At 39.9% G+C, this 13,253-nt stretch overlaps 1 protein-coding gene across 1 annotated transcript; it reads left to right on the plus strand.

Moving 5' to 3' along the window:
* On the plus strand, positions 1-7,376 carry LOC139913210 (uncharacterized). The gene is made up of 10 exons (XM_071901181.2): positions 1-49; positions 651-1,217; positions 1,393-1,509; positions 1,649-1,758; positions 4,618-4,726; positions 4,911-4,953; positions 5,511-5,548; positions 6,135-6,222; positions 6,563-6,815; positions 7,089-7,376. The coding sequence occupies exons 1-10, from the start codon at positions 1-3 to the stop codon at positions 7,374-7,376; spliced, it is 1,662 nt and encodes a 553-aa protein (XP_071757282.2).
* The last annotated feature ends 5,877 nt before the right edge of the window (positions 7,377-13,253 follow it).

Genomic DNA, 13,253 nt, shown 5'->3' on the forward strand with positions numbered 1-13,253 from the left:
ATGGTGATGCTGCCTGCTCACGTGGAAATCCTGTACAAGAGCAAAGATGGCACCTCGTTAGTGGCGACACATCAACTGCTATTCTATTCTATTCTATTCTATTCTATTCATTGTTATTGTGAGGGTGTGAGGCTTAGAAGTAAATAATAGCTGACAATCTCTGAACTCTAACTCACCCCTTGGCTTTATCTTAATTGAGACTGGTATATTCACTTGTGAGGACATAGTGACCACATTGGACTCATTGGATGTATGAGTCACACTCATTTGAATTCATACTGAGATGATGAGGATTTTGTAAGAAATATATGGTCCGGCATTATCAAGAGTGAAGACTTGTCACACATTCGTCTAGGTCACTTTGTGTGGTTGTAGTTGGAAAGTTGTGTTGGAAAGTTGTGAGTTAAGAAACAGGGATGGTGGCCACAGCAGGGGATAACATGTTATAAGGAGCAGTACACAAACTATATTTACAAATCAACATCTATATTCATTGCTACATGCCTTCGAAAAAAGACCCTCTTGCTTTGGTTTGAGGAGCTAATTTTCTTAAAGGAATACATTGTCTTCTTGGCAAATTCGCTCTTTGATCAACTTACTGCTGTGTGATGAAAAGACTGGTAGCAGTTTCACTCTGTGTCCCGCCACAGATGGTCCAGATCCACCCAGTCTGAGAACTGCAGCCACACCCGGTCCGAGCACTGCAGCCACACCCGGTCCGAGCACTGCAGTCACACCCAGCCCGAGCACTGCAGTCACACCCAGCCCGAGCACTGCAGTCACACCCAGCCCGAGCACTGCAGTCACACCCAGCCCGAGCACTGCAGTCACACCCAGCCCGAGCACTGCAGTCACACCCAGCCCGAGCACTGCAGTCACACCCAGCCCGAGCACTGCAGCCACACCCAGCCCGAGCACTGCAGCCACACCCAGCCCGAGCACTGCAGTCACACCCGTTCCGAGCACTGCAGTCACACCCAGCCCGAGCACTGCAGTCACACCCAGCCCGAGCACTGAAGTCACACCCAGCCCGAGCACTGAAGTCACACCCAGCCCGAGCACTGCAGTCACACCCAGCCCGAGCACTGCAGTCACACCCAGCCCGAGCACTGCAGCCACACCCAGCCCGAGCACTGCAGCCACAGGCGATCCGAGCACTGCAGCCACAGGCGATCCGGGCAGTGCAACCACAGACGATCCCGGCACTGCAGCCACAGGTCCCGGTCCTATAACCACAATAATTCCACCTGCATCTACAGCAGCTCCAGGTACTTCTACCACAATAGCTTCAACTGTAACCACAGTCCATTCTCATGAGTAGTTTTGTTTAAAGTTCTTACATAATGCTGTAAATACTTATATTAGTATGTGTGTGTGTGTGTTTTCTTTAAGAAGATCTATGTTTGTCGAGCCCATGTGGCGGTGGGAGCACTTGTGAGGCTCGCTTCGATAACTTCACATGCTTGTGTTTGCCTGGCCAAATCTACAAAGCAGGACGTTGTGATAATGGTGAGTGCCTTGTCGTATAGCACCACTATGGTGCTCTTGCTCAATGAGAAGGTCCCGCAGCAAATGTGGGCAACAATGAGATGACTACATGAAGGTTACTTATAATACCTGACCGTACGCTTGTATTTTTCTTTTTCAGCAAAGGTCTTCCCTGGATCTCTTAATCTGCCAGAAATTGTCTATGTCGACAAAATGGGGGACAAGACATCACAGGAATTCTTGGATGAATCTAAAAGCATTACTGCAGCGGTAAGCAATCAAGTTGGCCATCTTTTTTCATGTGCCTGTGTTGGCATCTTTGCATCTGCTAGGTTTGGAATAGAGGGCTTTCAGGTAATGTAACATGCTATCTGCTAAATGATGCTAAAGACAAGACAGTTTACTGTGTCACAGTAACCAAAATTTGGAAATAAATCTACTTTATCAGATCATTCACAGTTAGCTGTAACATTACTGTGCAGATCCACGCCCATGACTTACATCTTTTTTAGATATCTCTCTTTCTAGCCTGGGTGTTTTATATTTAGCCATTATTTACAGCCAATTTTCCAGTTGGCCTCCAAACCATCAGCTATGGTTACTGTGAGATTTCTGACGCAACAGCAAAGCCTCCATACCAGCTATATCATGAATGAATGAACAAATAATGAACAAGTTATAATTTGTTTGACCTTTCAGGACATATCAATCATCAAGCAGCCATAGAGCAAAGTGTGTACATTCAGAATGGACAGTAAGACATAACTACTAGACATAGATTAGAGTTTTTGTTGAAGAAAATGAGACGTAACAGCAGATATAGGCAAGAAGACATAACTGCGGACAAAAACAGTAAGACATAAGACACAGTTGTAGACATTATGCATCAGAGTACATGTAGACATATTCAATTACACATAGCTATACATAGACAATAAGAGATAGCAGATGCCTGAATTGGAAGAATTGTTTATGAAGTTCATTGACCATAGTGACAGTTCATTTAGATAGTCTCTAATTGACCTGTATTACATTTGGCCACTAAAACTGGGGATGATGGTGAATGTACTATATTATAATAATTACCACAGTTATAAAATAGTAAAAATAATTTTAGAACTGAAATGTAACTCAAGAGGCAGCCCATGCCCAGTCAGATGATGGCCTAAACAAAACTGCATTTTCCTTCCAAAATACAGCTGGACAATGTTTTCAAGCTGGATACGGGGTACATTGAGTCTATAGTGCTGGATCTCAAGTAAGTGGTATAAAGAAATTGAAATTAATTATTTCCAAGTTGCATTAGTCACTATCAGAATTTGTCACTCTACCTTTAACAAAGTTACCACCAATATGTTTGCTGATTAACATGCTCTATCTATCTAGCTATCTATCTATCTGATCACAATGAGATCAGACGTAGGTTCTCTATACATTGTATTGTATAGTACATTGCATACTAATTGCAGAATATAATCATCATTAACTCTGATTTTTGCCCATATAGGTCCGCGGAAAATCGTATATATTGGAGGGAAGGAAAAGCACCAACGGTCATTGCATTTATAGACGTCATCTTCAATGCAGATTCTGAATTGACAAAGGAAGAAGTCGTGGGAGAAATTAAAAACTACGTCGATAACGATTGTGAGGCCGGGTGTCTACTAAACGGGGGAACTTTCGATGGTACGTTCAATGCACTTATCCAAATGTGAGATCTTCATCACATTTAAAGGCAAGATTTATCCAAATAACCTTGATGTAAAACATGGATTTGTTTTCAGGCAGTAAATAATTTAAGAGTTCTGTTTCAAAATGCTATATCCACTTCAAACATATGTATTTCCTGAAGTTCATAATTGAGTATGTTTAAAATTTAGAGGACAAGTGTTATGAAGTATTGTAACACACTAGCCTTTACAAATGAGCATACTTTATTTTTATTTTGTCCTATCAAACATTTTGTGAGAGTAGGTGTCACTTTTAGGGCTGGGCCATAAGCACAGCACCATCCATTGCCCTGATGTTTAAAGGATTAGACTGACTTTTTGGGATTTTACTTATCCAATATGTGATGAGAGGATTGGCAACAAAATCATCTCTGTGAGTCTCGCAGATAGCTCTGTCTGGTGTGCATGCTAAGGCTTTATCGTATGTATAGTAGCTAATTGTAGGCTACTAGCATTATCCTAAAACCAGCCAGGCTTGGCAGGTTTAGCAGATTGGTGAAATAACCCTAACCCTCCCTTCCTGTAAGATTTTGAGCGGAACTTGTTTAGTTTACACAGTGAAGTTAGCCAGACAGTTTTTGAGCTGTTGATTTGTAATGGACTTCTCTAAGGATGAAGATTGAGATTTTGTTTTCAGAGGTTATAAATCTACAGGGCATAGAATAAATAACAATACCAACTTTGAATTACTCAAAAGTCTATCTACATACTTTGGATAATGCTAGTCCCTTACAATTACTTAACATACTGTATGCTAAAGCGTTAGCATTGCGCACTGGAGCTATCTACCGGGGACACAGACAGGATTTTGGTGCCAATCCTCTCATCGGTTAGGCTGTAAAAATCAGTGTAGTCCTTTAACATATTGCCATGGCCCTGATGATAAACATTTTGAAGTGCACATGCCTGGAGGTGTGACTCATCCAGTTTAATATATCCATGGGTGGAGGCCCAGCCATCACTAGGGACACCCAGTCTTGTTTCAAATGGTGGATATCACACTTTGGAATGAAGCTCTTCAATTGCCTTGCACCACTCTCAACCAGAATCACAACACTTAACATATGGAGTCTAAACTCAATCACAAAAACTATTAAGATGTAACAGTGAGAGTTCTGTGATCCATTGCATTGGAATGCATGAAAAGGTACATAAAGGCACTTCGTGGTCATGAGATTGCAACTGCCATGAATGAGGCTGGAGCAGTCGGAAGAATAATATCAGCTCAATATCCATTCAATTATAAAAAGGTCAACATACATTACAGTGAACACTGACCAATATCTTCATTTTTAAAATTCCCCGGTTGATATCATTTATTCAAGAGTTTTGGAGAAAGTTTTACTGAAATTACCCTCTTCTGGTTCTTTCATTTAAAGCCACGGATCTGTGTCAGCAGAAAGCCTGTGATGAAAAAACTGCAAAATGTAAGCCAGGCCACGGCAGTTTCACCTGTGAGTGTTTAGATGATTACGTTAAGAGCGACTACAGCGACAGAATATGCATGGGTAAGTGCAGCTATTTGAAATTTGTGCAAGAGTGTAGGTGGTTTGAGAGATGTGAGAATGATTGAGTGTTGTGTGTGTGTGTGTGTGTGTGTGTGTGTGTGTGTGTGTAACCTGATTATCTATCTTCTTTTTTTTTATGTATGCTGCAAATTAAACAAACTGTCTAATTTTTCTACTTACGCAGCTTGTCCCAGTGGTGAAAAAGCAGAGGGCGGTAACTGCGTCGCGTAAGTGCTTAAAAGTCATAATTAGTCCTGTAATTTAATAATTAACTATATGTAAGATAAGAAATATCACTATATTATGTAAAATCATGACATTACATATATTTTTGGGGGGGCATTTCAGCTGATGCTTTTATCCAGAGCAACACACATACGCTATCTATCTATCTATCTATCTATCTATTTATCTATGTCTGTCTGTCTGTCTGTCTGTCAAGTCAAGTCAAGTCAAGTTTATTTGTAGAGCACATTTAAAAACAACTGTAGTTGACCAAAGTGCTGTACAGTGCAAAGATGCCAGACAGTGGGCACACAATGAAAGAAACAAAACATATCAAATACAATGAATAAGAGTACACAGAAATCAAAAACAGGGCAACAACAGGTGTATACACACACACACACAAACACACACACCTCTACCCACTGCCATCTTGTTTGTATATAAAACAGAAGTGTTAGGTAAGAAAATATGAGCTGAGGAGAAAAGGTAGAAAGCGTTTAGTCCTCTCCTGATGACATTTATGTTTGTAAAATGAGCAATTCTTCTTGTCTTTCAGTTGTCCATTCGGTTATTCTGGTTTGAACTGCAATGAATGTGAGTATACAGTGTTTGACAATTTAAACAAAAACGAACAAAAGTTTTTTTTATTTTTATTTTTTTTCCAAACTTAAATATCCACTTTGAGAATCCAATTTGACAATAGTGACACTTTTACAAAATTATTGATAGCACAATTTTTAAAAAATATGGTACTTTATGAAGGACAGTAGGAAACGCTTTAACCATTTGAATCTTCCATTAGAGATACCGAATGCACAATTTTTTCTCCAAAATGGATATACAGTATAGTAAAGAATGAATGAATTTTAGTAGCTCCTGGATTGCACTTTCCTTAGAGAATCGTTCAACCATGTCCACCTGTGTATGTACAGTATGTGTTCCTATGTCTTTGTGTAGTCCTTGTGTTCGTTTTTGAAAGATTTTTGGATGTAGGCCACTGGTTTTCCATTCTGAAGTGTCTGACCGTAGGAGAGCAGAACATACAGTATATTGAAGCCAAACAAATTGCAAGTCTTCCATGACATTTTGAAAGCCCTTATGTCAAAGTTTCAGAGAGTGATTAAAGATGCTAGAGTGGCAGTCTTTGTTGCTACAACTCAATCTCTCTGTGTTTTGTCAGCATGGAAGCTGATCCTGGTGATCCTCGGCTCCGTACTCGGGGGACTGCTGCTCATCACACTCATCCTTCTGGCTGTAGTGGCATTCAAGTGAGTTCACGCACTCATCCAGTTGCCCAATCATTCCCCATGTTCTCTGCCGCTCTCAGCCTCTTTGTCTTTCTCTCACACTCATGCTACACCTTTAATTTCACCTTTATGTAACCAGGCAGGTTACTCATGAACACATTTAGATTTACAAAGACAGCCTGGCATTTCAATCAAGCCTTTTTTTTTACTCTAGACCGTGACACACAAAAACACGGTTACATATTCTTTGAATCAAAGAAAAGACATTTACATTCTGTTCAACCTCCTGTTACTCGTTCAGCTGTATTCGTTGTGCTTCACTAGAATCGAATGTTACATAAACATATTTCCCTCTCATTAGACCCTCAAAGAGCTCAAAGAAGAGATCCAAGAAGAGCCCAGACGCCAACATTGCAACGCCCTACGTCAGCCACTCTCCTGCCAAGGCACCGTTGGTCAGCAACGGGTCAGCCAATGGCCAAGCAGCCCATGTCAATGCTGGGGTGCCTAGGATCCCACGGGCCAGTGCCGGCAACAGCTGGGACCGCAGCAGCAACCTGGAGATGACCCCAAGCGGCAGCCGGCAAAACCTGGTCCCCATGGGCAAGAACTCGGTAAGCATGTCTCTGTGTGTGTGTCTGTGTCTGTGTGAGACTGATGGGAGGGTAGTACAGTTACGGTGTAATCAAAAAGTTTGAAAAACATTAACAAGAATAATAAAGCAGAGAAGGTCATGAAAATACTGATTAGAAGAAGAGAAAGATCAGGCATATGTTTCTATTCACCATGCTTTGTGTCCCTCTAAGCTTTCTGTAAATCTGTAAGTATTCCTCACACAAAGTGTCAGTGGTGAAGAAACACTTCTTTTTTTTTTTTTTGCATTGTAGCGGATATACGACGATCCAGATGACATGAGGAATGGGGGCCCATATGCTCAGAATCGTGCCCAGAACAACCCGTATGCCCAGAATCGTGCTCAGACCAACCCATACGGTCAGAATCGGGCTGACACCAACCCATACGGTCAGAATCGGGCCGACACCAACCCATACAGTCAGAATCGGGCCCAGACCAACCCATATGCTCAGAATCGGGCCCAGACCAGTCCATACCCTCCGGGCCGAGGCCAGACCAACCCTTACTACACACACGACGATGGAAGAAGGCTCAATTAAGGCACCACAAAAGTTTACCCTAGAATGACATTTACCCCAATCAAAAATCAATTTTCATGAGGTGCACCACTGAATTTTGTTTTTGTTTGATGCACCGCTGAATATTCCTTTTATTTGATATAACTGTGCACTGTTTATATCCCATTATGGTAAGAGTTGTAAAGAAGGAAAGACAATGGACATTAGTCAAATTCTGTGCACTGGCCAAAGTATTTTCATTGTCACGTCTGTCTTGAATATCTCTAATTTCTTTCACATTTATTGTTTGATTGTATTGCTGCACAAAAATCTTGTAATTAATGTTATTTTAGTGTAGTGCAGGTATGTCATTTCACCACACAGAGCCATGTTGTGTCAAATCCTTTCTGAACACATATAAGCTGTCATAAATCATTCATGTCTTTCCGTGACTGATCTTTGCGAAGGTTTAGGATATGAGGTATACTGCTTATTTCAGGTTTTTGTCTCACTCCATCTCACTGTTTTTGATGTCAGTCATTTTAAATATTACTTATTTATGAATGTATATTTGTCTAATGAGATTTAGCCAAAAATGTATATTTTCAGAATGGGCTGGAACCCAAAAAAGAAGAATTCTCTAGCCCAGCTAACATCTTGCTCATCTATGAATTTGCTGGTAATAATTTTACATGTAATGCAAAGGGTTATAGGTTTTTTTATGTGCTAAAATCCTACTATAAAATGAGGAAAACTCTGTCTGTCTGCATCCAATTTGCTCCTCAATGGGTTGGCCAGTCAATCTCAAACTGCACATGGGCATTGAGCATTGGCATAGGCAGGGACCGACGAAGCAGATTTTTCCATTTTCCCAAATTTACGCTGTTTATGCGCATTTTTGACAAGTCTGCGCGGAGTTGTGGCGCGCGCATCCCCGGGTATGGACTAGTGCATATGTAATTCAAGGTTAAGTGCAAATAAGTAAACACTTTTTGTAAATGAGATGAGTTTCTTTTTTTTTTTTTATAAAGTTGTGATGAAAATAAATATATTTTGATTGCCACAAAAGTCTAGTTTATAAATCATTGAATTTTGTTCGAAGTTTGGTATTGTTCTTTTGTAAATTGTTTTTTGTGAGTTACTTTTTTTCTCTCATGGACAAAAATATTAGTTTTTTGAAGAAACTGCATCACAATTACAAAGGCAGCTATACAGGTGAGTCATATTACTTGAATGTCAGCAGTTTGTGGCATCTTTGTACGAGTTCTGACAATAATCGCTTTTATATTGAGTTTTCAAAGCAACATGAGGCAACTAAGGGGAAATAGTTGGTGCCTGATGCCGATGCCTGCAGGTGTATCGGTCACAAAAATGTAACTACAGATGTGTGAGACTGAACAATACCCCAAAAAATATTCCAAAAACAACTCCAAAAAAGTAATGCTTATGACCCCTGGGTGTGGGACTTAACTAACTATAGATACTTTAGGTAGGTCAAGGTCTCTGTCACCTCTTGCCTAGAAATCCTCAACTCTTTCCAGGTGACAAGGAGCAGTGATGATCATCATTCAGCCTCACTGACCCATAGTTATGTACATAACTGTAACCGTAGGTCTCATTTCAACTTTAGGGGGTAGGACACACACAACCCTGGGCAGCAGATCACACTGACATACTATGGGTATAATAGTATCCTAAATGCAGCTCTGTTTTCCCTCACGTCATCAGCAAGATTGAAATAAAAGATACAAATTTACATGAGAAAAGTAAGTGTATATATGAAAAGTAAGTAAGACACTGCTAAACGGAACCTATGATCTGAAGGACAAAAAAATCAAAATATGAAACATGGCAGTCTAATTTGTTGTCAAAATGACTTTGAAGGCTTACAAGCAGCTTCAAACAATTACACACATCTCTATTGTCTCTATTGTTGTATATTATGTTCACTACCTTTATTCTATGTTAGTAGCTATTTCCTTTATTTCTTTATTACCTGAACTTGACATACTTAAATCAATAAAGTGCTATCTTATCTTAGATGGGCTCAATTTTCCAAGGGTGTTTGTGCTTGTGACCAAAGCCAATCACAAAATGTGTTTCAGTCAAAACCAACTATGCTTCTAAAACTGCAGAGTGAGTAAAAATACAGTACAGTACAGGTGCTTGAGGCAGACAACTGGGGGAGGACAATTCATCCTTATATTGAAGAGGACATATTTCCCCATGTCTCCCCCCAAATCTACACCGATGAGTCTGTCAACATCGTCGCAAGAAGGAACACATTGGATTTGTTGCTGTGGATTTGTCTATCTCCTGAGGTTTTGTTGGTTGAAATGTAAATAATAAAACGTTGTGGAATTTCTGTTTTTCTAAGGATTAATAGTGACAAGTACATTAGATAAAAGATATCACATTGTGTGTCCATTCAGTGAATGTACTGGCTATGATCATTGTGTCAGCCCATGTCCTCACTGTATAATATGCCTGTGTGCCATTCTCCTGCGTATTGAAAGCAGTTTTAATTCCCTGTTAAGCACTGGCTATTGTTACATTGCAAACTAATTGATAGGATGAGAAATAGAGAAAAATGGAGACAACTAGCTCTCTCTGTTGTTGTCTGTAGGCAATACAGTCCCTGCGTCACTGACAGTGTATTTCTGTGAGTGATCTTTCCACAGTGGTTGCTGCTGCTGGTAAGTCAGTGTTTTAGACCTTTAAATTCAACAGCCTCCTCCTCTGATTTGCTTGGATAGACAGTAACTTTTGAAATATGGACTTTGCCACACTGGCAGTCTATTAAAAGCGCTATAAGCCTTATAGGACAGAATGTGCTGCAGGAGCCAGATAAAGAATAGCCTTATACAGAGAACCATATACATTTAAAGTGGTACGGTCTACATTTAATTTAATTTTATTCCTACCGTGCAGGATAGTCTAATTATTTGTGAACATGAACAAGTCTCCTTCCTAAGCAAGAAAACAGAACTTGAACATATGAATTGGGCTTCTCCAAAGTGGATTTTTCCTAATTAATTCTCTCTAGATTTGCTCCAGATATTTTATCTTGACAACACATGTTCAAGTCTTAGTTCTGTGGTGAAGGTGTCAGAGCGCTAAAGGGGACTGTCTGGGGATAAGGGGACATTTTCTGGGTCAGAGCTGATAACACTAGTGTACAATAAAGTTTATTTGGATAAAAAAGCCTTAGTTCTCTGGTTTCTGTTGGCCATGAGTTAGCCATGTTCACATGTAAAATTGACTGTTCTAGACAATAAGAAAAATATCAATTCTTACATTCGGTGCTTTCCACTTTAAACAAACTGTAAGTTGATCACCTGGACATACTGTATAGATGGGTTTATCTATGGAGAGAGCCACAGGATGCCTTCAACCAACAATGTCTGTTGCCAGCTGTTAAACATGGTGGTGGATCTGTAATGGTATGGGAGGACATCAAGGTCTGATGATTGCTCTGCATGGTCATGTAACAGCCGAGAATTACAATTGTGTGACAGCCATCCAAAGACTGAAGCTGTTCTGAGTGCAAAGAGTGGCCCTGCTCCACCATAGGGACATTATTCATATACTGTAAGGTATTTCAGTTCATTTGTCCACCCCCTGTACATAATATACAGTACTATGCTGCTGCACTGATATATTTATGCGGGTGTGTTTGTCTAGTCATGGTGGGCAATTACAGTTATCCTCCGTCAGTTTCATCACACCGGTTACAGTATATGCTATATTATGTGGTCCTGTGTAGCTCAATGGATACATGGCACTAACACTGCAAGGGTTAAGGGCTTGATTTTCAAATGGGTGCATTTGATCAGTTGAATTCTGTCTTGAGGTTTTTGACAGTTTACGATTTTTTTTTTACATAGCCTAATTAATTTCTTGTGTTTTACACTGCATGCTGATAACATTAGTTTGTCTGACGCTATCAGCCTGCTGGAATCCAAGGCATAGTTGGTGAAAGGCAGTGTAATATCATTTTACTTAATTAAAAACACTGTATAAAATATGAGGACCACCTGCCTAATATTAAGTTTATATCCTTTTGCATAAGCAGTTCTCTCGATAAGGGATCACAGCTTTCACTTGAATTCACCCAGTCAGTGTATTTCCATGTCCAAACATGGAATTTTAAATTGCCTATATCTACATTTCATATTACCAGCCATTAATTTGACTGAGGCTTCGTAAAGTATCAATCTGGAACATTACCTATAGTTGCAAATTCCTTTAGCAGTAGCAAAGTCATGACAGAATCATATTGGCAGTGTAGGGGCCTCAAAAATTTGGGTATAGCACAGGCTAGCCAATGACATTTCTACATGTTAATACTTTAGGATCAATGATGCAATTGTTCATAATATAAAAACATGCTCTGAACATTAAGTTTATTATCTGGGGAATCACTAAAACACTCCAGTGATGGGGTGAATTTCTCACCAGATGAAGTGAGTCTGCCCTCTTGTGGTTGAATGCAGGATGGTCTTTGGGAAATTATTGGCTTCCATTATTTATTCATCTCTTGTGCATCTTCATTTCCTCGACATCTTGTCCTCAGCGTCCCATTTTATCCACATTATCCACAAAAAGTAGACTACAGGGAAACACCACTGCCTGAACACTTTTCCTCCCCTAAAGTAATAATTTGATTATTTTTTTCAGCAGCCACTTGTCACATTATATAAGATACGACATTGCTCAAAGCCCATATGTACTGCTAGTTAACAAGACGGTGATATACATTCCACTGAGGAAGGCTAACAATGATATAAGACATCCTGTATCTGTTGCTGCTTGGATAAACCATCTTCTGTCTGCCTCCCTCTCACTCACTGCTGATGACAATATGACAATGCCAGACAGGCATTCAAACCTGCAAGGCCAATGTGTATTTCTCTCTCTCTCTCTCTCTCTCTCTCTCTCTCTCTCTCTCTCTCTCTCTCTCTCTCTGTGTGTGTGTGTGTAGCGAGTGTGTGTGTGTGTGTGTGGAGAAGGGGCACTGCTGAAAGCACCCAGGGAAAACTGTGATATTTTCATAATCATCAATTTCATATGACCTTATGCACAAGACATTGGTCCAACTTCAATAGGCCTATTAAGGTTTTTTTTTTTTGGCAACCTGTATTTTCCTGTTTTAAAATGCTCTCACTTTGCAATGCATACATATAAAGCCAATAAATACATATCTAATTCAAATAAACTCCCTGTTGCAAAGAGGATGTCTGCGTGTTTTGTTTTGAAGAGATTTTCTTTCGCTTTACTGAAGAGGATGAACATGTTGGGAGTGATTTTTCCAAAGGTCTTTCACTCCTTCCACCATCTGCCATTATGAGAAACTCTGAAAGTTTTAGCTCTGTTTGTGCTGGAAGAACAGCGGCCCTCTTCCCGTTTTTGCCATAAAGCAAAACAGCAGATGAAATCCTGAGATCCTGTGAAATCAAACCTGATGGCACACAGTGTAAAATGCAGTATAGAGGCTGCCAATCTTCCTTCTGATTGTCTTGTTTGTTTACTGTAATTATACTAATGTCTCAATAATAATAATATAATAATAATAATAATAATAATGTCTCTGTAATGATTTATTGATGTTAAAATGCCTCCCCTAGCACCTTTAAGTTATTGATTAACCTTTTATTGTTTTACTCAACAGAGTAGACTTTACATGCGCATACAAAAGAATCAAATATCCATGGGATCTGTACAAACTATATACATTGATACACTACACTTAGTTTATAATACATATACGTGTGTGTGTGCGTGCGCATGTGTGTGTGTGTGTGTGTGTCCGTACGTGCAAGTGTACATATGTGTGTGTGTGCATGTGTGTGTGTGTGTGTGTGGGTGGGTGGGTGGGTGGGTGTGTTCTCATAGATTTATAATCCTATTTAAGTATCA

The sequence above is a fragment of the Centroberyx gerrardi genome, chromosome 20, assembly GCF_048128805.1.
Source record: "Centroberyx gerrardi isolate f3 chromosome 20, fCenGer3.hap1.cur.20231027, whole genome shotgun sequence".
Lineage (NCBI taxonomy): Eukaryota > Metazoa > Chordata > Actinopteri > Beryciformes > Berycidae > Centroberyx > Centroberyx gerrardi.